The sequence below is a fragment of the Aedes albopictus genome, chromosome 2, assembly GCF_035046485.1.
Source record: "Aedes albopictus strain Foshan chromosome 2, AalbF5, whole genome shotgun sequence".
Lineage (NCBI taxonomy): Eukaryota > Metazoa > Arthropoda > Insecta > Diptera > Culicidae > Aedes > Aedes albopictus.
This window is the reverse complement of record NC_085137.1, coordinates 258,292,495-258,319,437: the sequence shown is the minus strand read 5'-3', so window position 1 is coordinate 258,319,437 and position 26,943 is coordinate 258,292,495. Positions and strand designations below refer to the sequence as shown.

At 42.7% G+C, this 26,943-nt stretch overlaps 1 protein-coding gene across 11 annotated transcripts in view; it reads left to right on the top strand.

The window, feature by feature from the left end:
- Nucleotides 1-2,293: 2,293 nt before the first annotated feature.
- The window catches only part of LOC109428281 (lachesin), a 107,597-nt gene continuing 82,947 nt past the window's right edge, over nt 2,294-26,943 (top strand). Inside the window, exons 1-3 of one of the 11 annotated variants that reach the window (XM_029872617.2) lie at nt 2,294-2,416; nt 2,570-3,315; nt 19,131-19,312. In XM_029872617.2, coding sequence (XP_029728477.1) covers nt 3,212-3,315; nt 19,131-19,312 — 286 coding nt within the window. In that variant the 5' untranslated portion in view covers nt 2,294-2,416; nt 2,570-3,211. Of the gene's footprint in view, nt 3,835-19,051; nt 19,313-26,943 lie in introns of all 11 variants that reach the window. The other 10 variants (XM_062851604.1, XM_029872623.2, XM_029872618.2 and 7 more) reach the window with 10 other exon arrangements.

The following is a 26,943-nucleotide window of genomic DNA, read 5'->3' as shown; positions in this document are numbered from 1 at the left end:
ATTTACCCTATAGAAGATGAATTTCTGTTTGTCTGTCTGTCTGTCTGACCCTTATGAATTCGGAAACTACTGAACCGGCTTGGCTTGGTGTGAAACCTCTCCGGTCTCTGAATCTAGAGGTCCGAAATACGGTTCTAGCAAATAAACTTTGAGGTACAACCACTTTTTATAATACTTCCCTTTGGACAAAGCGTGCACCATTCAATAACTTTTAGTAATAAACAGTTTTCAGAACATTCGAAAAGGAAAAGCCGATATTTTGAAATGGGTTATTCTATTCGATGGAAACCTCTTCAAGCCGGAAAATGAGACATCAATAATTAATTGTAATGTTCAGCCAACTTACTTGTGTAGAGGAGCAGTGATGATTTGTGTCAAATATAAACATACTAAAATGTACATCATTCGAGAACTACGACCAAACCTATTGACATTGTTTTTTTCTAAATCAAAAACATTATACTAAATCAAAAATCTGCTCACGACATGTTCGCAATAGTTGTGTATTTTGGTGTTCCTAACATTTTCTCTGAGGCATTGAGAAATTCCAAATAATTTGCAAGATATGATTATATTACACAAATTTTCAGCCAAAAACTTAATAGTGACATATGGGGGATTTTTTTATTATCGTACAAATTCGGCCGAAGGGTCTCAGATTTTCATGTAACTTTTTCCACAGTTAGGGCTCTTGGATATATGAACAAAAAAAATAGAAAAATTCAGGGTCGCCTACTTTCCCGGAAAGCTCAGGTGGATTTTTTTTGTTTTCCCCTGACACCAATAAAAAACTTTGAAATATCATAACACAAGAACGAAGCATCGCAGAAACAAAGTTTGTTTTAGAAAATGATATTAAATTTTCTCAGAAATCAAAAAAAAAATATGATCTTGAAAAAGTCCCTTAAAGGTAAAGTCTTCGGTATACCATATCATAATAAAATAAAATATCATAAATTGAAAAAGTTTTCCACAAAGTTTTCCACAGTTGAGAAAATTTGTATGGAAAAGTCAGAAAAACTATGCCCAAACTCGTGTAAAACTTTAAAAAAATAGTTTTGAGAAGGTTATGTCATAAGCTTCAATCGATGAAATTTTTGGAATGCACTTTTTTTTTCGTTTTTGAGTAATGGAAAAACTTTCTACCGTCAAGGCGCCATTCACCGTGTGCCTTCGAATATTTTTTCATTATTTCCATATTATGGTTGAATGGCATGACAATTTCCCTTCAATTTCACCAAAACAACATTGTATTGGTGAAATTGAAGGGAAATTGTCATATCATTCAATCATAATATGGAAATAATGAAAAAATATTCGAAGGCACACGGTGAATGGAGCCCCCACGGTGAACGGCGCCTTGACGGTAGTTCATATATTTTTTTTTTGATTTCTGAGAAAATTTTCCTTGTCTAAAAAAAACTTTACTTCTACGAGGCTCTGAACCCTAACCCTGAATTTTTCTCATTTTTTTGTTCATATATCCATGTGCCCAGCTTGTGGAAAAAGTTTCATGAAAATCTGAGACTGAGACCCTTCGGTCCAAACCCGTACGGTAATAAAAAAAACATATTTTGCAGCTTTAACCCCAAATTGGACTATCACACTTTTATTGAGACGCCTAAAAATGTGATAAAAGTGCACTTTTACCTCGGATCATCTCGACGTCTTCGGTGCATTTTATTTACAAGGAATAAGTGCACCGAAGACCCCAACTCGATCTGACGTGGTTCTACGCCACAATCACAGGTGTGTGCACACTATTGTGTCAGTCCAATTTGGGGTGCAGTCAGCAATAACATAATCTCAATGTGAACTAGCAAAACATCAAAACTGTTTTGCAAGTTTTTATAGTTACTTTCAGAAGCTGGGGTCGAAATTGAGTATTCTTGACATCAAAAATGTTGTACAGTATGTACAAGAAGGACCGGTAACCTCTCTGTCCAACAAGTGGCCACTGGAATATACCCTGGTAGAACCTGTTAATTTTATTTTGATTCGCCCATTTAAGTGCAGATTTTCAATAAACCTACTACTGACTAGTATATGGATTTTGGTAAGGAAAGTTCGTTGAAGTTATACGTTGACGTTTACCCTTCGCAAGTGCTGTTCAAAAGTAGAGGTTCAAATTGCAGCTTGCGATCGAGAAAATAAATTGTGCGAAATGAATACACACATTGCGCATGCTTTTCATTTACCCCTCCTGATGAACTTTTACCGAAAACACCCATCTTCGGTTACGAGCCGACGATTTGGCATTCGAAAATCATGTGTTCCGTCGTTTCGTTACAAAAGCGCTTGCATTAGACTACTTTCGCTTAGTCCTTTCGCAAGGCATCGTTTGAGTCAGTTCGATTGCAAGTCACATTTAGCTTGGCTTTCAAAACGCGGTCGCGCTTAGGTGGTGGATATTCCGGTGCGGTGACATTTGCTCTACTGCTGCGAGACCTAGTGGCTGCACTTTTAGGTTCCTCGTGCTTCGCGCGCACTGGGGTCATAAAAAATGAGTGAAAGCAGTATTTTGACGCGGACAAGGGCGGAATGATTTTATGTTTGTTTATTTTACCAGCTGGCGTTCGGTTGGGATCGTTCCCATCGATAGCATGAACAGTCTCGCATACGACCGACGAGATAACGTGCGGTGGATTGTGAAATTGCGCCCAAAACGCGACCTAGTGTGGAATGCCTAAATCTAATCGGAAGAAAAAAATGTCAAATAATAACAAAGAGAAACTAGTGCAGCTTATATAGTGTGACTTAGTTGGCGTAACCTCTATTCGGAATATTTCGAGAGGGAGGAAAACCAACAAGGAAAGTGAACCAAGGAAAAATAAATTGACCCGTTCGTTATCGGGGAAATTGATTTCAGTGTGCGATTATGGTAATTTTGATAAGTTTGTGGTGGAAATTGAAGGAAGGAATTAATTATAATCGAATCTAAATAATGAATTTGCCTTCACCCGTTGACGCCGGTCGGTAATCAAAAGGAAAGGAAGCCGAACAGTCCCATATCAGCCATCGTCTCACAAAGTAGATGACGAATTTGCTAAGTGGATGAATGAATATCAACCGCTCGTCGTCACCCTCTATGGGTGGCCATTAGCTACGGAATGAAGGGTGCCAGAAACGTGGAGCTTAGCGTCATCTAGATGTAACATTTCCTTCCCGCAATCCCCATTGCTCATCGCGCGTGGATTCGTTTTCGTCGTGCATGCATGCGGAGCGGAGTGTGTTTGTGTGTGCCATGTTTGGAGTGCGGGGAGTCGGTCTACTTGTTGTGGCAACCACCAACCCGAAGAAGATCCGACGAAGAGGGTAATAATGTAATAAATTTTTGTGGAAAGTACAATTTCGTGACAATCGGCAATAAAAACATTTCAAACAAAGAAAACCAAAAGTGTAAAAACCGGTAGAACAGAAGCGAAAACGGAAAGGAAATATCTCCGCCCTGCGCTGCTCCCTCTTTGAATGAGAGCCGGAAGCACCCTCCTGTCCACGTTGCCCTCAGACCAGACGGTGTTGGCTCCAACCACGCCGCCAGAAACCGTCTCGGGAAGTGTGAGAGAGAAATATTTATTATGCAAGGATAAAGTGAAGTGAGAAAACCCAAAGTGTTTTATTTTTCCTGCACTCGTTCACACTCCCGGTCTCAAATCTGGCACCGGTTCTGTTTTACTTCGCCTTGGATTGGTGCACAGAATTTGTGAAACATTTGCTACACACACAATATGGATAGTACCGGCGCTTATCCTTCGTTGTGGCGCAACCATCATCGGCAGCAAGACCACCGCCATCATCGCCATCATTAGAGGAACCGCCAGCACTACTCACTAGGTTCGCTGCACGAGACGTGCAAATACTGGAAACTAAACCACACGATCCTTGATAGGGTGTCCAATAATTAAGCTCTTTCCTGATACCTAGTGGTCTGTCTTTCAGACGAGAGATAGTGATTATTTGCATTTGCATTGGTCTAATTTTCAACACACTGAGTTCAGTACACAGGGAACTTTACCTTCCAGTATAGAATAAGCAAGTTATTTCCACATTTATTTACGTTTTTGTGTCCAATGCTTGGAACAATGGAGCAAATCATATTAGTCCATGTCTATGCCAATTTGCGTCTGATTACAACATTTTAAGTCTCGTTCAAGAAATTACGAGTAAAAAAGTTAAACTATAAAGAAATATTCAATCGACTTTCAGTAGGGATGTCGTAGGGCCAAAATGGCAGACAACGTCCCTTTGTAAGTCGTTTTAACAATATTTTAGCTCTAATTTAATTTGAAATTTGATAAATACAGGGGGTGGCCAAAATGTTTGAGATAGGCAACTTTTGTTTCTTTCTCAGAAACGTTAAACTTGCTGTATCTTTTCATAGGGTGCTTCAAAATTTTTCAAATTTTGACTGTTTGTCAGCCTTCTATATGTGCATCATTGGTATAAACTTGGGGTCGATTGGCAAATTTTTCGCGAAGCTAGAACCGTTTTCGTAAAACGCTATGTTTGAAACAACTTTTTTTTTTACTGTCAAAATTCGGAACTAGTGAACCGAAATGAATGAAGTTATGGACGATGATCAATAATATATAATTGCTTTATAACTCTTTAAAATATAACAAGCTTTTGAACGTTGAAAAATGTTGTAATGGATTGACACTTTTTGAGTTTTTTTTTTCGAAAACATGCATTCATTTTTTCATCAATGTCATTAAATTTCAGTTTTGATATCCAAATATGTTCTACTTTTGTTCTCAAGACATCAATACGATATATAAGAGCCTATTTGGATTGATGGAAGAATACATTTAGTAATTTTTGTCTGGAATTGTAAATTTGACTTAATTTCCTCTATATGGGTGAAAATGTCAAACGGGTATAACTTTATTCGTCGTGAAAAAAAATACATTTTAATACATACCTTACAATATTTATATAAATACATACCTCGAATGAAGAACCAATATATTGTTGATAAACGTTAAAAATTTCATACAATTCGGTTCACTGATTTCCGAGATATTACAGTTCAAATAGGGTACATACATACATTTATTTGTTCAACATCACATTCAAGACAAGACGTAATCAACAATAGTACGCCACAATACTCGGTTTGTGGCTGCCGCTCTCCATCCTCGGTCGCGCCCAATGCTCGCCAAGTCACGCTCCACCTGGTCCGCCCATCGTGCTCTCTGCGCTCCACGCCTTTTTGTGCCAACCGGATCAGTTGCAAACACCAGATTTACAGGGTTGTTGTCCGGCATTCTTGCAACATGCCCTGCCCACCGTATCCTTCCGGCTTTGGCCACCTTCTGGATGCTGGGTTCGCCGTAAAGTGCAGTGAGCCACACACCGTTCTCCTGCACACCGCCAAAGATCGTCCTTAGCACGCGTCGCTCGAAAACTCCGAGTGCTTGCAGGTCCTCCTCGAGCATGGTCCATGTCTCGTACCTGTAGAGGACCACCGGCCTTATAAGCGTTTTGTACATGGTGCATTTGGTGCGTGGGTGAATCTTTTTCGACCGCAGTTTCTTCTGGAGCCCGTAGTAGGCCCGACTTCCGCTGATGATGCGCCTCTGAATTTCACGGCTCACGTTGTTGTCAGCCGTCAGTAAGGATCCGAGGTAGACGAATTCCCCCACCACCTCGAAAGTATCACCGTCTATCGTAACATTACTACCTAGACGGATCCGGTCGTGTTCGGTGCCGCCTACCAGTATGTACTTTGTTTTTGAGGCATTCACCACCAGTCCGACCTTTGCTGCTTCGCGTTTCAGGCGGGTGTACAGCTCTGTCACCGTTCCAAATGTTCTAGCAATAATGTCCATGTCGTCCGCAAAGCACACAAATTGACCGGATTTTGTGAAAATCTTTCCCCGGCTGTTGAGCCCGGCTCGTCGCATCACACCTTCCAGAGCGATGTTGAAGAGTAGGCATGAGAGTCCATCACCTTGTCGCAGTCCCCGGCGAGATTCGAATCAAATGGGTAGTTCACCCAAACCCTTACACAGTTTTGCACACCGTCCATCGTTGCTTTAATCAGTCTAGTCAGCTTCCCAGGAAACCGTTTTCGTCCATGATTCTCCATAGCTCTGCGCGGTCGATACTGTCGTATGCCGCTTTGAAGTTGATGAACAAGTGATGCGTTGGGGCCTGGTATTCACGACATTTCTGGAGGATTTGCCGTACGGTAAGGTCTGGTCCGTTGTCGACCGGCCGTCGATGAAGCCGGCTTGATAACTTCCCACGAACTCATTCGTTTTAGGTGACAGACGACGGAAGATGATCTGGGATAGCACTTTGTAGGCAGCATTCAAAATAGTGATCGCTCTGAAGTTCTCACATTCCAAATGGTCGCCTTTCTTGTGAATGAAGCAGTTCAAATAGGGTAGTGGAGGTATTTTGGACCGGGCAGGTATTTTGGCCCCCCTAGGGAGTTTTACGATATTTATCACATAATCTCTACTGAATCTAGGTAATTTTTTTATTGGAACACGAACAGTATTCAACTATGTGATGACCTTCATTTTGGATGTCAGTTAAATATGCTGTTCAGTATCAAAAATAGAGAAAATGTATTCACTTCCAATGAAACGCACGGAAAAGCACCAAATACAAAGAAAGTGACAAGTTTGTAGTCAGCTTCGAAGAGGTATTAAATTTTACAAATAAATGTTTTTTTCGTGTGAATGTAGTTAAGGCCTTGTAAAAACTCAAAATAAACTGTTCTTAAGCTCGGTGGAGCGATAATCTATCTATATCTATCTATCTATATATATAAAAATGCAGTGGCATACGTGGGACCGCGCATAACTTGAGAGCGGGAGGTCCGATTTTGGTCGTCTAAGTTTTGTTCTGTTAGTTTTCACCCAAGGAAGGTTTATGAGGCAAAATACATGGAAAAATTGAAAGGTTTTGAAAATCGATTTTTCATACATTTTGACCGGGGATTTGGTCTTGGCTAGAAATATGAAACGTCAAAAAACGCAGTAGGCAAGACAGAGTTTGCCGGGTACAGCTAGTATTTACTAAAATGGTGGTTTGAGGTATGGCCAAAATATGTTCAACATAAACAGATGTTGACATATTTTTGACCACCTGTCAGATACATCTCTCCAGTTCGTTCTAAAGGGAGAAAACACTCATGTCAATGTAATTTACTCTGAAAACAGATAAATAGAATAAGGTGGGACCTCCCGTGCTCTAGGTTGTTATACGTTTCTTTTACAATGAGATTGTTATGGATTTGTTTTGTTCTAACAACTTTTCGCCAAGTTAAAAATTTCAGTTATTCAGTCATCCAGTTTAGAACGGATATCCTTCACGGAAATTAGTTGATGACTGAGACAATGTGTTATGTAATGCATGTTTGACAAATTACGTACCAATGAAATTAATTTAATTTTGATGGCCTTCTCACTCATTACAATATGTGTGGAATGCCCTTATATTTATCAAAATCATTAGAATTTCACACTTCCTTTGAAGCATGGTGACTGACGTCATGCAATTGTTAATGAATTCATGTTTTGCGTAATTTTTTTTTTATGAAACATCATACTACAATGTGTAAAAACTGGCGATTGCAACAAAATTTCTTAATTTTTTAACATTATGTAATTTATAAACACTCCCTGCCTCAATAAGCGAAAAAAAGTTGCAATACTCACGTAGTTTTAACTATGTGTAAAGTTTTGCTGAGGTGCCTTCATTTCATCATGCAATTAAAATTTAATGAGGTGGGCCAAAATAAAATCAGGTGGTCCAGAATAGAAGCCCGAGATCCTTCAAGAGATTTGATATTTCTTATATTCACTACAACAATTTTGTGTTCTGGTTGGGATTTTCGACAGAACACATGTTGCTCTAAGTAATGCCTACTGAAATTATACGTGTTCTATAGTGAAAACCTTTTTTTTTCGCTGAATTGTTCAACCACTTCCTAAAGGGGTCCAAAATACCTCCCTTATCCTATTTGTCTGAAAATTGTGTGTTGCCAGAACGGGTCTAGCTTCGCGAAAGATTAATCAATCGAGCTCAAAGTTGTACCAATGATGCGCATATAATAGGTTCACAAACATTCAAAATTTCAGATTTTTTGATGCACTTTATGGAAAGTTACAGCTTGTTGATTTTTTGTGAGAGAAAAAACATGCCTACCCCACGCATTTTGGCCACCCGCTGTACACATTTATTTGCTCAAAAGTCATAATTAAGAATAGTACGCCACAATATTCGGTTTTCATTTACGCAACCGCGTAAGAAAAAAAGAACTGGCTGTAGTGTAAAGTGCAACGAGATGGTGTTTCATCGTTCCCCACAACAATCCATTCTTCTGCACACCGCCGAAGATCGTCCTTAGTACCGCGTCCGTCGCTCGGAAGCTCCAAGTGCTTGCTTATTGGTCCTTCTCGAGCATGGTCCATGTCTCGTGTCCATTTATAACGTAACGCAAAAATCGACATTTTTCAACCCCCCTCCCGAAACCCGGAAATTTTTGTATAGACTGTAACTCTCGGCCATAAACCCCCCAGATACTTGTCGTTGAGCCAGATATTGTTATACAGGTTAAGAAGGACGAGCTTACCCACGCTCGGTGGGGTTTTCAATAGAGGATATCCTACGTCATCGGCTGATTTGCCGCTACTGCGTCCAAAGGCCACCCAGTCAACACACGACCACATATGATGTTGAATAGGATGCTGAAGTCGAAGACTACTTTATCAAGAAGACATGGAACTCTGCTGTTTTCCCATAATAACAGCTAGCGTCATCGACGGCACCGCCGCCTGTTGAGATAAGGTGGTACTTTTGTATAAAAGTGTAAGAGTGTGTTGGTGCTAGAATGAAGACTTACTCTCACTATCATGAATAGTTCCACCTTGATCCGTGGGAAGTGCTGTTCTGACCCCGATTTCCAGCAGTGCTGCAAGTCTTCTTGATAAAGTGGTCTTCGCTAATGGTTAGTTTCCACTTCGTACGTACCGTGCAAAAAGATAGGACAAGTAATGGTCAAGTAATGATTCCGCTTCAAAATTACTTGTGCAGTTCGCAGATGGCAAGTAAGGAAAAAAGTGTAACACTTGTAACGCTTCCCGTGCGAATCAAATGGAGCTGTCACTTTTCCTTGCAGAAAAATAGTCCGCGCTATTATTCCGTAAGGATAAGTAACGTTTCTCCCCATACTGGATCAGTTGTCAAAATTACTTGCGGAAAAAGGTGGAATTTTACTTGAGCGCTCTCCTTGGGATCTGGAAACATAGCTTAAAGTGGAGGCCATATTCGAACATGCTCCTATAGTGGTAATCACGTTCAAATGTGTGCGTGTCTCTTTTGTAGCCGTTTCACCCAAATCAATTGAGTAATATTTGCATATGCAATCTGAATAGCCTTTGAATTAGCGTACATTTTTGTGTATGGAAAAATTTACGCTAGTATTCGTGTGTTGAAATGTCACTTTATCTCTATTAAACCGCGTGTAAAGTGTACGCATATTGCCTCCACTTTAGCATCATATTCGACATCATACATAAGACTTCGTGTTAGCTGGGCATTTCTCTGGGTAGTATTAGTTTCGCGCGCAACCGGTCGGGTGAAGCCCCAGATCGGATGGTGACCATTAAGATCTCCAGAAAATATCCAGGGCTCTAGGAGTGCTCGATGTAGCTTTGAATTCTCGCGCTGAGTATCATACGGGCGTATCTACAATGATCGATTTCTCTTCATCGATTTTCTCTTCGGATTATTCCGGGAAATTCGTCCAATGTTCAGATGATCTCTTGGTACGTTTCGGTGAAGGACAACTAGGACTAGCATCTAGAACAATAAAGACAACCGAAACTGTTTTGCCTGCTAAGTTATTAACCAAAGAGAAAATCGATGAAGAGAAGTCGATCATTGCAGTTACGCCTGTATGATACTAAACGCGAGAATTAGATCGTAAAGTTTATTGTTTATTTACCTGGCAGGTAGGCTGAAGCTGCCGATACAGTAGTAGAACCAAGCAGTTGCATAGTTATGATGGGCAAATAAGTAGGAATGTTAAGGACTCGATGAGAGATCTTTTGACGGATACCAATTGTAGCGAATAAAAACACTATACGATAAAGACACGAAATCTGATGGTTGTTGCTGATGATTATGACTCCCGCATCATGACGACGATGCTGCCGAGCAATACCTTTAAAGCGTGTTTGACAGGTCTCTTGCTCGAATAGAATGACATTGACAGTAAATTTGGAATTCTAATTGAAACATTTCATGTCTTTGCATATAGTGTCTTAAGTAGCGGAGTGTCACTGGTACGATAATCACTTTACTTTCGTATACTCAATACATACCCACCCCGTTAAACGATGGTCGTCATATTTGAATGACCCCCCACATTGATAGCGTAGACATCAACAACCATGCGCCTCCATGTGTGCCTCAATTTACCATGGAAACATATGGCTGGTAATAAAATCCCCCGAAAACCTTAATTGCAAGCTCGAAAAACCGGAAGTTTCCGATTTTCATTGAGAAATCACAGTTGACAGTGAATACCGGGCGCGATAGGTCGTGTTTTGATCACGCTCCTACTCTTATCAACGCTTTCTAAACGCTTACGTAGTGTTTACCCGTGAATTTTTCGCGTGAGATCGACGGAACATTTGTTGTTCTATCCGTAGACACAGGAAGGTCATTGATTACCCCGAGGCCGCCGCCAACGGACAAGGATTGATTTTGTGGTAGATATTGCTTTTTAGTGGTAAACAGAGAAACCACTGCGCTCCATTGTGTGGGGCTCCCTGGGTGCTCACCCTTTTGGGTGAAAAAAGGGATGTGAGCAGTTGCGACAACAACAAACTATCGCTCTTCGAGTGTTAAAAACGATCGCTTATTTTCATATTACTCGCGCAGTGACCCATTCCCACAAAGTGAACCTTTGTAGGGAGGAATAACCGTGAAACGTGAAGACAAGTTACTTTTGCCCAATCGCCGTCTTGAGCGGTTTCTTTAGGGAGAAAAGGGCACGTTATTTGTGTCGGTGTGTATCCGTTTTTGAGTATCTAACTCATCAATCGAGTGTGATAAACCGTTTCGTCGTCAGATCCTGCTGTGAGTGAAATATCTGTTTCTTGTGATCCCGTTTTTGCTCCTGGAATTTCTACTGAGATTCCTTATATCGGGCTTTAGGGCCTCCCGCCGGCATGGCGCTGGCGGCCAACTTTCCGCTCCTCATTGGGGACCCAGGGGGCCCCGGAGGAGGTGGAGGACCTTCGAATATGATGAACGGTGAGTACGCTGGCGCTAGATACCCACCTTTTATGGACCCCACAGGCGCTGGAGGACCACTGCAATATCTACGAATGGCTGCTGTCTTCGGAAATATGCCGCAAGACCCTTTTCTACTCCGAACGTCAATAGAGAGTGCAATTGGCGGAAAAATCGAAGGGGCGTTTAAGGAGAACAAGGGTATGGCCTACGTTCTCAAAGTGAGGAGCCCGGACCAGTTCAGACGTCTTCTCTCGATGAACAAACTGGCCGACGGAACGGAAATCAAAATCGCTGAGCACCCGACGATGAACCAGCGTTTGTGCGTCGTTTCTAACGCTGATGTCACGGACCTTTCGGACGATTACTTAGCTGCACAGTTGGCTCCACAAGGTATCAAAGCAGTCCGGCGAATTCGTAGGAAGAACGCCACTGGTGACTGGGAGAACACACCAACGATAATTTTGACTGTTTCTGGTACGGTAATCCCTCCGCATGTCGACTTCGGTTGGTCACGTTGCAGGACACGCAACTACTACCCGTCTCCGATGCTGTGCTTCCACTGCTGGGAGTATGGCCACACCGGAAAAAGATGCCAACAGCCTACTCGTATTTGTGGGAAATGTTCGAAGACACACGCCACCAAATCCAACAACCCTGATGACATCCCCGTGGAAGGCGACAGCGCGAGCAAAACGGACACGCTAAATCAAACTGCCGAACAAAATCTACAATGTACTGACGCACCTTTCTGTAAACATTGCAAGGCAAACGATCATCAAGTTTCAAGCCGAAAGTGCCCGCTCTACCTCCGAGAGGTGGACGTCCAAAGAATCCGTGTTGATGAAGGAGTGTCGTATCCCCAAGCCCGCCGAATCTTTGAGGCTCGGACGAACGCGGCAAGTAGCCGGGCAGCTTACTCAGGTACCGTAAACGCCAGCAAAGACGACGAAATTACTGCGCTGAAGAGAGACAATGCTCGACTCGAGGCCAATTCCAAAGCTATGGAGAAACGCCTTCAGGAGATGGAGAAGGCGTTGAATACAGGCCATGCGAACCAACAACGGCTGGAAGTAGCTCGCAATCACGGTACGATTGAGGACCTCATCAGACAAGTTACCAAACTCACGGCTACCGTCGAGCGCTTGGAGAAGGCTCTAGCCAACAAGGACGTGGTAATCGCCGAGAAGGACGCCGAACTGGCTAAGCTACGTGGAACCCGACCCAAAAGAATCGATAGTCCGATTTCACTCATCGACGAATCCTCCTCTGACGAACGCATACTCCAGCTTTCTCTCGATTCCAAGATAATCGAACAAAGGGTAGACTGGTGCGAAACCACCGGAGTAAAGGATACACAGAACACAAACGGTGAAGACAGCGACCTCGAAATGGATGGAGCGGGCATCAATTCCTGCGAAAGCCGGAACACGCTTCCCTCTTCAGTAACCGATCTGTCCAACTACGGAAAACGATCACTTGAAAAAACAGGATCCACAACGGATTCTTCATCTGGGCCTTCAGATGCCAAGCGGAACCCTAAACCCCGCAAAGGCAAGAGTGGCAACCGTAATTAGAACCACTTCAATAATTAACCTACACTCAGTCATCTCAACGGCCTATTCACTATGTTCAACTCTCTCCCGCGAACATTTTCCCTCCGAACCCCTCTGTAGAGGGTGAGTTTAACGAAAATCTGACTGAGTGTGGTAACAACCAACCCGAAACGACATACACCACCTGCAAATTGGAAGAAAGAAGAAAGACGACAGGGGCCAAGGACAGCCAGGGCCCCTCCAGTGCGGACGCTACACCCCAACCGGAACTGGTGGACAACCTCTGGCAACCTAGCGAAACTGTCGTCTCCGGGACGCACAAGGGACTAACCGCCCGTTCCCCGATTATCCCAGAATACCACCCGGGCAGTCAGGGCCCCGCCGGTGCGGAAGTCCTGGCAGTACCGGAACCGGCGGACAACCCCTGGCGTTCGAAGTGGTCTGGAAGAGGGACGCACAAAGGACTTCGGTCCTGTTCCCCTGAGGACTACGAGGGAGCCAAGAAAACAAACACAACTAGAAAAGTTCAGAGTAACGAAGTAACTGCGAAGTTGGAGAAGATCGGAACGCCCAATCCTCCGAAGGACGACGTGGGAGCGAAGACCAATCCAAGACGGAACCTCCGCAGATCCTGTCGTGTCTCAAACTCTCCCTTTGGGTTAAACCAGATGCGCTGTAAATCAAATTTCAGACCGAATGACTCTCTCTGCGAGACGTCTGGGCATCCCGGGCACCTCAACCCGGGTTGTAAGTCCCGCCAACAGCTCTCCGACGAGACCGCGCCGTTAGGTCCACTTGGGCCAGCCGCCTGGAACTCTCTGCTTTACGACCAATTGCACCGCGCTCGCTATGGGCCTCACGCCGTGATCAAAGCAGGCAGGTCACACGTGCTTCCTGGGAACCTCAACCCAAAAAAAGTTAACAATAGCCAAGCAACTACTCTGTTGGAAAAAATCGGATCGCCCAATCCTCGGAAGGACGTCGTGGGAGCGAACACCAACCCAAGACGAAACCCCTTCAGATACTGTCGTATCTCAAACTCAGCTGTTCGATTGAACCAGATGCGCAGTAAATCGAATTCCAGACCGAATGACTCTCTCTGTGAGACGTCTGGGCATCCCGGGCACCTCAACCCGGGCTGTAAGTCCCGCCACCAACCCTCCGACGAAACTGCGCCGTTAGGCCCACTTGGGCCAGCCGCCTGGAACTCTCAGCTTTACGACCAGTTGCACAGCGCTCGCTACGGGCCCTACGCCGTGATCAAAGCAGGCAGGTCGCATGTGCTTCCTGGGAACATCAACCCAAGCTGTAGTTCATCCGTGCAGAGACTCCACGTTGTTATAGATGCAGATAGAACCCACAACCCAGAGCCAATAACCGAATGTTACACCTATCGTGCCATACCAGAATCCGGAAACCTCAGCAAGAGCCGTACATTCCAGCACCGATCCCCCAATACCACTGCCAATCACGACGTTACAAGACGTCGGCCGGGTGGGCATCCCGGGAACCCACACCCGGGCTGTAAGTCCTACAAAAACCGGGTTCGTCCTCCAAGCGAGGAACCTGGGCATCCCGGGAACCCCAACCCGGGTTGTAAGACCCATTTTCCAGCCCGAAGCCCTCGCCAGGTTTTAGCCCTGCAATGGAACATTAACGGCTTCTTCCATAATCTCCCAGACCTGGAGATCCTCCAAGATATGCACGCTCCAGCAGTGATTGCCCTGCAAGAGGTCCACCAAGCAACAACAGAACAAATGAACCGAACTCTTAGAAGTAGCCATCGATGGTATATCAGAACCGAGCAGAACATCTACCACTCGGTTGCATTGGGAATAGCCACCGAACTATCCTCGGAGTTGATAGATCTGAACAGCGACCTACCAATAATCGCAGCACGGATCACATGGCCTTTCCCACTATCCGTCGTGTCGTTATACCTGCCAAATGGAAAGGTGCCAGACTTAAAGAAAAACACAAACACTGTGGACAACTTTCGCCCAATCACACTTACCAGCTGCATTGCCAAAGTGATGGACGACTGGTAAACAGACGGCTTGTGCATCACCTCGAAACCGAAGGCCGTCTGGATCACAGGCAGCACGCCTTCAGAGCTGGCCACGGCACGGGGTCATACCTGGCCGCCCTGGGCCAAATTTTAGACGAAGCGTTGGAGAGAGGAGACCACATTGAGGTAGCGTCACTAGACTTGGCTAAAGCGTATAACAGAGCCTGGATGCCGGGAGTCATGCAGCAGCTCGCCGATTGGGGCGTAACAGGTCACTGTTTGCACTTCATTAAGCACTACCTTACCAACCGCACTTTCCAAGTTGCCATAGGCAACCATTTATCCAAGCCAACTCGAGAGGAAACTGGAGTCCCCCAGGGCTCGGTAATTGCGGTAACCCTGTTCCTGGTAGCAATGAATGGTGTTTTCAACATCTTGCCAGCAGGAGTATACATCCTAGTATACGCAGATGACATTCTGTTGCTAGTCACCGGTAAACACCCAAAGGTCACACGGAGGAAGCTGCAAGCCGCAGTCACTGCGGTCGCTGGATGGGCGGACAAAAATGGTTTTGAGCTTGCAGCTAAAAAATGTGCCCGGCTGCATATCTGTGAACATCGTCACACGCCTCCCTCAGCACAGCTGAAAGTCAAAGGTGTTCCGATCCCTAATCAAAAAACCTTAGAAGTGCTTGGAATCACACTGGATCGAACGCTTTCATTTCGCAACCATTTTGGCAAGGTCAAGGACCGATGCAAGACCCGATTAAATCTGCTCAGAGCGATATCTGGGAAACGCACGCGTAGTGACCGACAGTCCCGTCTTCGAGTAGCCGATGCTATTATCACCAGCCGAATTTTTTACGGGGTCGAAATCACCTGCCGGGCGACGGAGCAGTTACTGAATACCCTAGGACCAGTTTACAACGGTGCAATCCGCACAATATCAGGTTTATTACCGTCAACACCTGCCCTGGCAGCTTGTGCCGAGATAGGTGCACTGCCGTTTCAACATAAGCTAACTTTGACGATTAGCTGCCGAGCCGTCGGATACCTACAGAGCACAATTGACGATGGGTCCGTTGGCTTCCTCGGCAACCAAGCCAACCGAGCCCTAACGGATATGGCCATCCCTCGGCTTCCCCCGGTGGCTGGTCTCCACCGGATCGGCCCTAGAAGCTGGGCGGCAGAGAAGCCAATGGTGGACGTAACCATCAAGAGGCATTTCCGCAAAGGCGCAAACCCTAAAAGCGTCAAGGCCAGCTTTGCAAGAAGAGTCTGTGAGAAGTACCGAGAAACGGAAATTATCTACACTGACGGCTCTAAAAAGGATGAGTTGGTTGGCATCGGCATTCATAGTAAAGACTACAACGAGTTTCACCGACTAGGAAGCCTCTGCTCGGTGTTCTCAGCCGAGGCGGCAGCGATATCGCGAGCCATTGCTCACCCCCGCTCTGCCCCACTGCTAATCGTGTCGGATTCGGCCAGCGTACTCGATGCTCTGCAGAGCCCTAGTAATAAACATCCTTTCGTCCAGGAGATTCAGGAGTTGCTGAACGAATGCCAAAATGAGGTCACCTTCATGTGGGTGCCGGGCCACTGCGGTATCAAGGGGAACGAAGAAGCTGACAGCCTGGCTTCTCTCGGTCGTGAAGGAGCACTCCTCACCCCGAAGATACCGGGGGACGATGTCAAGATGTGGCTTAGACACAGGGTCAGAGAAGCGTGGGACTCTCTCTGGTCGAGGCAAACACTTTTTATCCGGAAGATCAAACCGAGCCCGCAGCGTTGGCCGGACCTGACATCTCGAAGAGATCAAGTTGTTCTGTCTAGACTGCGAACAGGGCATACTAGACTTTCCCATAGTATGGGCGGCGCCGGAAATTTCCGACTTCGTTGCGATACCTGCTCAGAACCAAATTCAGTGGAACATATTATCGCAAACTGCAGAACCCTGGAGGATCTACGTACTCAGTACAATATCACGGACATACAAAGCGCTCTATCTCCAGATGAGGTCCGGCAAACAACGTTGCTTCTATTTCTAAAAGACGCAGGGCTGTACGACCAAATTTAAAACATCCCACTGTCCGTGGCTCGTCATCTCTGCCCCCTGTGGGTTCCAAGCCAGGACTCGCACATGGTGGAGCCCTGAGCACATCAAGGGCACTCTCTTTGAAATTGAACTTGTAACCACAAACCCCGATAACGACCCAGCTCAAACAACGGACACTTCTAAGGAACCAAACATTCACTCCCTCAAGCCAATGAAAGACCCAGCCTGACACGGGCAACAACAAAACTAACCTGCGACTCACTCATCCCGGTTTCATGTGGATTCCAAACCCGAACTGGCACGGAGTGAGATTCTGAGGCAGACCGCACCACAGGAACTGTATTTGGAACATGAATGGAACTACAAACCAAGAAGACTGACCTGCAACGAAAACGGACCCCGATGGATTATTACAAGACCTACCAAGCTTGATTATGACAGACCCAGCTAGACCCGGACCAGACAACCCCACCAGTTGCCAGTTATTTTCGCGTTCATACTACGCACAAAAACTCTGTTAAACCCTTTTCCCCTCCCTGACTCTGCCAGGGTTCTCCTCTTTCCCTTCTCAGCCCCCGTCATATTTTTAAAGAGATGAACCAGCCTAGGGCTGAAAATCTCTATAATAAAGAAATAATAATAATAATAATTGAGAAATCAAAAGATTTTCCGTGGGTTTGGCGTCCTAGCTTCTAGAAGAATGATAATGCAAACATATCTTGACACCAATCACCTATAGTAGTGGTCAAGTCCAATTCAGGAATGATTTTATGAGTTGGGCCATTTTACCCCATCTTGGCATTTTGGACTCTGTTCCCTTATATTGATCGCGTAGAATGCGATTCAATTCGGCATCTGAGATGTTGTTCGTTTCCTGGAGTGCTAACATCCAGGCACGGCTGTTGTTAATTATTAACACAAAATCAATAAGGCGAGTTCTGTATCCGTTGAGATTGCACTGCAGAATTAAATTCACTAGTCTTAAAATTGTTGCCATCGAGAAGAGGAAAAAAAATCAGAAACAATTCTGGTAAATGTTCTATTCTAGGAAACGGCTTTCTAGGGAATGGGTCATTCTGATGATTTTGTTTCTGGGGATTGGGACTCCGAGGAAAACCATTTTGGTGAACGGCTTACTTACCAATCAGGCTAAGGCCGGGGTGGCCTCTGCTGTACATAGTAGCCGTCTCCATTCCACTCGGTCCATGGCAGTTTGTCTCCAGTTCCGCACTCTGCATAGGGTCCGCAGATTGTCCTTCACTTGGTCGACCCACCTAGCTCGCTGCTCTCCACGTCTTTTGTACCGGTCGGATGACTCTCGAGAACCATTTTAGTCGGGTTGCTATCCGACATCCTGATGACGTGACCCGCCCACCGTAGCCTCCCGATTTTCGCGGTATGGACGATGGTTGGATCTCTCAGCAGCTGATGCAGCTCGTGGTCCATTCGCCTTCTCCAAGTCCCATCTGCACTCCGCCGTAGATGGTACGCAACACCTTCCGTTCGAAAACTCCAAGGGCGCGTTGGTCCTCTGCACGTAGGGCCCATGTTTCGTGCCCATAGAGGACGACCGGTCTAATCAGCGTTTTGTAGATAGTTAACTTCGTGTTACGGAGAACTTTATTCGATCGTAGAGTTTTGCGGAGTCCAAAGTAAGTATTTCCTGCCACAATGCGCCTCTGAATTTCTTTGCTGGTGTCGTTGGTGAACGGCATAATATGTGATTTAATTTTCTGGGAAATAACCTACAACCAGAAGCCCATAAAGCAGTCATCCGTAGAGAATTGTCGTATGATCACTTATTTTCGTAAATTTTAGTAATAAGGAATTCCTTAATTTTAAAAACTTACCTACTAAAAATATTGTAGTTAGAAGGCACAGAATGATGCTAATTGATAAATTTTGAGCTGAATTTGTGAAAAAATTGCGTTCTGTGAAAATCAAACCCACGATTGCGTATTCCCCAAGGTATTCCCTATACTGGCACTTAAACCAACTCAGGGTTGACATGAAGCTATTTTTTTCTGAGCCATAACTTTCAATAAGTGCATTAGCTTTTAGTGCAAATATGATAATATCTCTCATTTAGAAATACTGTGTGGAATTTGGCTTAATTTTGAGACACCCTAGTTGCAGAAGGAATGAATTCGAATAACTACTACCTCTGCTTAAGTACGATCAAACTCATACCCATACGTGCACATACAAACACACAAACCCGGTCCCACTTAAGTACGTACTCAACAGCTTAGAAATTCTACCGCTCCGCGCTCCCGGCACCAGAACAGGAAAAGAAGAAACAACCCCACCCGGAAAGCGGGGGTCTGCTGGAACGTTGCTGGTATGAAAGCATTAACATCGAGTGCAATGCTGCTTGCAAGTGTTTTACTGATTTTAAATGGATTTCTCATCACAAGCACGCACAGCGAGGAAGGTAAGAACCATTTTCACTACATACCGACACTTGAACATGCAAAGTACCGACATTTACGTTGATGCAAACATACAAACCGACACGACGCCCGTGCAGATATAGATCACCAACCAACAACGCAACGGGGTGCTTAGCTTAGGCCCGGCTCATCGAGGTGCCCTAGGTTGGTGATGGAAAGGGGATTGAAACTTTGTGTGTGTTTGCATTCTAATCGTAATTTGAAAATGTGATTCACTTGCTTTGATGACGAGAAAGACTATGATGATGATGATGATGATAATAATCTGCAGATTTGCAAATTCAAATGGAATTTACAAAATGAGTTATTTTACAATCAGCTCAACGGAGGAGTCCTAGTGACAGACTGCGAACAGGTCTATTTGTAAATGGAGCCCGATCGTCTTTGTGAGCCAGCTGCAAAGCTATTAACTATCCAAGGAAACTCTGTATTTTGCAATGGTCTTTTTCAATTCAAAATAATTCATACTTTCTTTGAGGTCGTGCGTACTTGTACTTATAATTGCTTGAAAGAGGAAAGGGAAAGGTACTAGTAAGCAATACAGCATTCATTCTGCCGACCAATAAAAACATTTCTCAGAGTGAACAAATAAAACACGGTTACTTTTCATCATCAAATTAGTAGTGCCGAGCCGTTCCAGGCAGACAAATCCGACAAGATAAACGCCATTATGAGAACGGCGTTCACTAATGACTCTGTAAATTTCAACTTTGATTTAATTTCTTTGATAGGTTGCATACGATCTTATTCTGTTTCGAAACTTCAGTGCTCAGCTTACATGTTAAACTTATTTCACGTATTCGAATTTCCCTCGAAACAACATAATTTCATTGTTTGCTATTACATATTTTCAGAATTTCCATGGTACATACACAGCAAAAATTTCTGAAAATTACACTCGATGTAAAAAAATTGCATATAAACTTCTATTTTATTTCACTGAATTTTACATCAAAGAATTTCTTGTATGGAATGATGAATACAAGCTTCATACTGAGAGCAAGCTGTAAATTTATAAACAGATGGAAAAAATGTGTGCGTAATGACGGGGTCCTTTTGTTACAGGTGATATGCTGTAACATTTTTTTACTGTGTAGATAAAAAAAGAGTGTAAAATTCTGTGACATGTGATGCACATGATTGAAGCGTGGGATATCACAGAAATTCACAAGACATATCATGTAAATGACATAAAATATCATGTAATCTTTCATTATATTTCATGTAATTCAGCATGACTCAGACTGTTTACATGACATATAACGCAAATTTACATGATATATCATGTTAACCATCAAAACACGAAATTGACATGACTAAAATGAAGTTTACATGACGTGTAAACCTCATTATTTAACTGTTACAGAATCATTCTTTTATATAAAGTAATAATTAAATCGTTACAAAGCTAAAATTGGTTCGCTACGCAGAAAGAAATTTTGAAAAGTACAATTGACGTAAATAATAGAACGTTTAAATTTACATGAAAGAATTTATTGCACACAAAGTTGTAACCAAGATCCATACTGTAGGACACCTATAATATTACATTCCGATGGAGAATTGTGTTGAAAGCAATGAAGGTTATTTTGTTACAGTTTACTCGATGTAACATTTTTTAATTATGTAGTTCACTCTCGACCAGATCAGCCCACATTGTTCACTGCATTTTGCGAACGTAAACTTTTTAAGGTTGCAATCCGACTAGGGCTTCCAATCCCGGGATGGATTTCCCGGGAAATGAAATTTCCTGCACAGAGAGAAATTCTGAAAACTACACGTGACGTAAATATTAGAACATTTAAATTTCCATTTCCTTTCGTTTGATTTTACATAACAGGATTTATTGTACACACAGTTGTAAGCAAGCTCCATACTGCAGACAACCTGTAATTTTACAATCCCATGGAGAATTGTGTTGAAAGCGATGGAGGTCATTTTGTTACAGCGACCTGGATATAACAATTTTTAACTATGCGGGATTCCCTGATTGATTCAATGATTGAGTAACCCAGCTTCTTGATTTACGTTTGTCACATTATCCTATGCAGATGTTATTACCTATATAATTCACATATTACGCAGATAACATCCTCTTAATAATATGAAGGCATGGAAACAGATTTTAATCGATGATTATTGTTTTTGGTACTGCTTCAAAGTATTGAGATATCATTATGAAATGTACACAGTGTATTCTATGTATCCTAGCCTTTGACTTTTCCAATTGATATCGATCTGATTTTATACTGCTGTTATTTTTTTGTGCTGTATTTAATTAAAAGGAGTTTAATTTTGCCTAGTTTGGATAATTACTACTATTAGGATAGCTTAGATCAATCATTAGCATAAAAGAATAGCAGCAATCAGTCTTAGCCTAAAGGCTCATGTCACATGAGTCATGTGGGCTTCGTAGCCGTATAGTAAGCGGTGCCAATCGTATAAGCTAATTGCAATCTGTGTGTGGGTTCGATTCCCATTCCAGTCGGAGAAAACTTATCGCCAAACGAAAAAGTATTCTTTGGACCACTACTGAGTATCATATATGTTATCCCTGTCCGTTGTCTAGTTTAAGATATGTTCTGTCTGTACAGTCTCTGGCTGAAGACGGCGTGTAGTGTTTTTCAAAATGGTGCATCCCAAGTAATTTTAGTCCAAGAACCTTACTTTCGTAAGGCGAATTTCTGTATTGGAAACTTCATGAATCCGGTGTTCAGTAAAGTTAAATGGAAAACTCGCGTGTTATGCCTCGAACGTGTGTGCTTGTCAACAACGCAATCGTTGCTACACTTATCTCTGAAATAGCTACTAGAGATGTAGGTACTATTTCAATTGAGGAAACCTCAACCTGTTTACATAGGCCAGCGCCCAACCTTCATGGTATCTGCCAGAGAGAAATTGTTGGATATAATGCTGTGCTCTACCAGAATTAGTCAAGAGTTGACGAATTGGCATGTGTCAGATGAAGAATCTTTATCTGACCATCGCTACATCTTTTTTGATCATGTGAATGTTAGTTCGCAAACATTGCGTTTTAGAAATCCCCGGTCAACCAACTGGGATCTCATGACTAATTAGATTGCGGCCGAATGTCATGGATACTCACCATACATTGACACTCCAAGTGATCTAGATGATGCCGTTGATACTACAACGGCTTCATCATGAGAGCTTGCCTTCTGTGGTCTCTGAACCCCTTGGTGGAACTCTGATCTGAGCTTGTGGATCATCACATCCGTGGTGCTCATATGGCCAACGTGCCTCTTCATGTTAACCAACATGGTTACCAATATGGAAATTTCTTTGGAATTTTTTTACACAAAGTTGTTTATGATATCGAGAAAGCATTTACATAAAAACAATCTTGTTTTGGATGTGTTTTTAGTTATCGAGGTTGCTTTGGACAACGTAACATTAACAGCGGTTTTCCACCTTATGGTTTTGCCAAAGGCTACCTAACATTGTTAGTTGGTATATGTACATCAGCACCCTTTCGACCTGATGCACACCGCTCTTCAAATAGTTGAGGGGTGGTGTCGCAAATAGGGTCTTTCGGTTAATCCGAGTAAAACATCTACTGTTCTTTTCACGGACACTTAACTTTTAACATAAACACAGTTGGTATTATATGCTTCGTTAGATAGTTTGCTATAACAGCTAGAAGAAACTTTTTTGGATATTGTTTTAAAATTGAAATTGCAGTCAATCTTTAGCGTAGGTATTTAAAATTTCTACAACAGTCTACAATCAGCAAGATTATGCTGGGTATGAAAAATTCGATAACTGGTCGATTCGGGATTCGTTTGCGAAGGAAATATTCTTGTCTTCCTTAGGTACCTATATTCATTATAATCAATTTTAAAAGAAAGCTCTCTGTTAATAAATGTGGAATTACTTAGAATACGAACCAAGAAGCGGGCTCGATCCTTGTTGGACAAATAAATAAGTTCATAATGGAGGGTATTTTTACAGCAAGATAATTTCCAATCCAGGATGTTCTCTATTTCATATTTTCATACACACTGTGCATTGTCGAAACTGTGCTTTTATTGAATTTCACTTTTGCCATAGCTTAAGGTTGAAAAATTTCATTATCGGTCCCAGTAGTAAAATTAATATCCATGTTTAGCAGACAATGGAAATACCTGCCGCGCTGGTCGGACTGCTTTTTCTTCTTCTTTACTCTGGAACATGCGTTTCGCTAGAAGAAGTCTGGTAAGACGCTGGAAACGGTAATAAATTTCCACTAGGAAAACAATAGGACATCATCCATACTGTGCTGAATTCTGTGGGCACAGTGCAGTCCTAGTTATGAAGGTAGATACCATGCAACGATACAGTGCTCTTGAACAGAAAGGCGTTCCCCAGCAAGAATGGAAGATTGAAAATTTCCTTTCAACCGCTTTCCGGGCGACGACTTTCCACGAAAAGGAAAGCCATGTCGCTTCACAGTGGGCGCCGAAGGCCGAATATTAATGATATTTCGCTACCGTATCTTTTAAAATTTTTTCTCTTTTTCATAGTTTTAAAGCTAGCGTTGAATAGAAGTGATCAGAGACGCATCTTCATTTTTCTCCAACATTTTTTCCTATATTGCACCTTTTATTCCTTATTCTCCAATCTATTTTCCTGTACAATCGATCATTAATTTAACAAACCAACTTTCACATTCATTTTACATAGAAACAAAATAAATCACATCCATAAATGTTCCTGTTTCTCCTTCACCACAACCACAAGAAAATCAATATGTATCGGTTCATCAAAAGGCCGTCATATACGCAAAACATGCAAGCAACGAGACAAATTCGAGGTTGCAATAAATCTGAAACCAACCCGATGGAATCCATAAAGACCGATGGAATCCATAAAGACCGTTCCGAAGGGATACCCACTCCCCCAAATTAGTACGCGTGGCGAAGAGATGAATGTGCTCTGCTACCGTGATTTATTGTGTACCATAATTTCAACTGCTTGGTCTCTCTGACAAAGCTTTCTTCTAGTTCGTGTTATCGCTGGAAATTTCACATGTTTTGATGTGTGATAATGGAGTTTTTCCCTTACTTCGAAGAGCACGCCACTTCGCCTTCAAAAAAAGAAACAACGCTTGCGAGCAAAGATACAATTTAATCGAAACGGCAGAAGCACGAAACCCTCCAAACATTTCATAAGCACGATCTCGTATTTTCCTCTTTTTTCTGTGTGGTAATTTTCTTCCCTGCAGAGAGCACGAATGAAATGGATTAGATTTTTTCGGGAGCTCCATGAAATGTGCTTTTGTATTCAATGAAATTGTCGAATCGCGTGCTGCTGTGCATCTTGGAAAATGAGAAACCTTCCAGGTCACGATGTTTTGTGCGGGAATGTTACAAAAAAAGCAATAGATACAAACGGGAGGCAAAATTGAGATGAATTCATCCTTAAATCGTTGTGATTTTGGCGAATGATTTTCTATTCTGTTAACTTTATTCATCTTTTCATTTGTGGGAGAGACATTATAGTAGACACTGTACTCAATGCATGCACACGTGTTGTTATTAACGGAGCATTGATGGAAATCTTCCCAGAAAATTGAAAAAAGAAATATCAGAATGGTGTCCAAGTATCTAAATCCAAGTTTAATCTTTAAATCATGTTATATGTAGTACGGGGCATATAACCCCGTTGTTTTGGAGCGTGATTCCCCGCTGCAGAGGGGCATACTAGTCCGTTGTTGCGGAGTATATTATACCGTTTAGTCTCGACGTTTTTGTGAGTTTATGATTTTGTTGATTTTAGAAAACACGTTATTATGGAATAAAAGCTGTTATTTCGTGCAAAAGGTTATTATCGGATAAAAGCTAACATTTTACTCAATTAATAAATGCATTGGTTGAGTATACTACGGTGACGAGTGCAGAGATATTTCCATTTTTCCTTTGGGAGGGGGCATATTATACCTGTTTACCCTATATGGAATCAACCCATTAACTACCATCCATCTCCTACACCTTCCATTTGCTGCCGTAAATGGTAAGATGGAGCCGCGTGGTATTTTATTAGAATTCAAAGCGGGAAATGCCAGAGATCGTATTGCCCTATCTCAAGCAGAGTTTCTCATTGCTCATGTGTACATAAATGTGACAGCGAGCCTCCTACCAAATTGTCTCCCAGCTCTTCAAAATCGCAGTGTGCTGCGCTGCTAGGAGGCTCACGAAAATTTGGTCGGTGCGAACTAAGCGCCTAGCTCCCGGGGAGCTCGTCTCATGCGCTGCGTGAGCTGTTGGTATCTAAGGTGTAAAACAACTTCTTGGTAACGAAGAACCTCAACAACTTTTTTCCGTACACAGCTCAAAAGTGTCTGGTTGGTCTATTCGATACGACTAGGGACTCTCAATGCAAAGGTTAAGGTTTCAATTCTCAATGCTTTAGGAAGTTTTTGTCGTGAAATTTTCTAATTTAATCAGCGCATGAGACACACCTTGAGAAAAATGAGGCACACAACTTTCAGTCTCAAAATGTACTGAGCTCCTGGGAGCTCGCTTGCCATGTGGCTCCCGTACACCGGACTACAGAACGTGTACATCAACTCTGATCTCAAGCTGAGGATTGCGGACTGAAATTTGACAGCAGCCAGGCTGCTGCCAAACCTCCAAAATGATCAGAGTGTGCCTGGATACAAGTTCGGTTTGCTTAGTCACGCTAAAACAAGTGAAACGTTAAATGAAACAAACTTTGCCGGATACGAAAATGTTCTTCTAACGTTTATTTATTTGAAAAAAAATGTGTAAAACTTGTCCAATGTTTGCAAATAATTCTTCCAAGCCCATATAGGACCAAATCAGCTGAATATATACGTTTGATTCTGTTTGATTGTAACTTTTGCTGTTATTTATCTGTTTAAAACTTTGTGTGGAGTAGTTTATGCGTGCACTTTGAAATAAATCTCCATAGAGATAAGCAACTCAATAACCGGGAGCACTGGAAGAAAACGTACGTGCTCAAATTGAATGACCAAAATAGTTGAGTCCGCACACCTCAGATCTCAAGGTGCGTTTTGCCCCCAACAGTTTTTCTTTAAATCATTTTTAAATTGTTAATTTGATTCGGTAAATTGATATTAGGGGAACTGCGGCCATAACGCCCATAGGGGGCAAGTTGCGCCACCCTTGTTTTAGGCAAACCACGTTAGTTTCAGTACTTTTTTCTATTGCAAACGCTAAAATAAGAATAAAAATGCTTTTTGATATTTGAGTTTACATATTTTTACTACAAAAATTGTACAAAAACTTCGAAAAAAGATTTTGGTTACTTTTCATGTAATTTTAGCCTGCCAAATGTTTGCACTTTTTTACATCATTTAAAAGAATTTTTTCTCGCTATCCCCACAAACTGTTTTGCACACTCCCATTGTTTGTGTACCAAGCGGAAAAAGTATCGAATTTGACCCTTACAACTTCTTTACAAGGGTCCAAACTTCTGAGGTTTGTGTGAGGTAAAATGCCCACCCCTAGTTATTTACATTAAATAGCCATTTAGATCCAAATTCTGGCACAAATTATGTAGAACACAAGTTGGAACCAATCAACAGCACATTTTTGCTATTAATAAGTTCACTAATCACACAGCCATG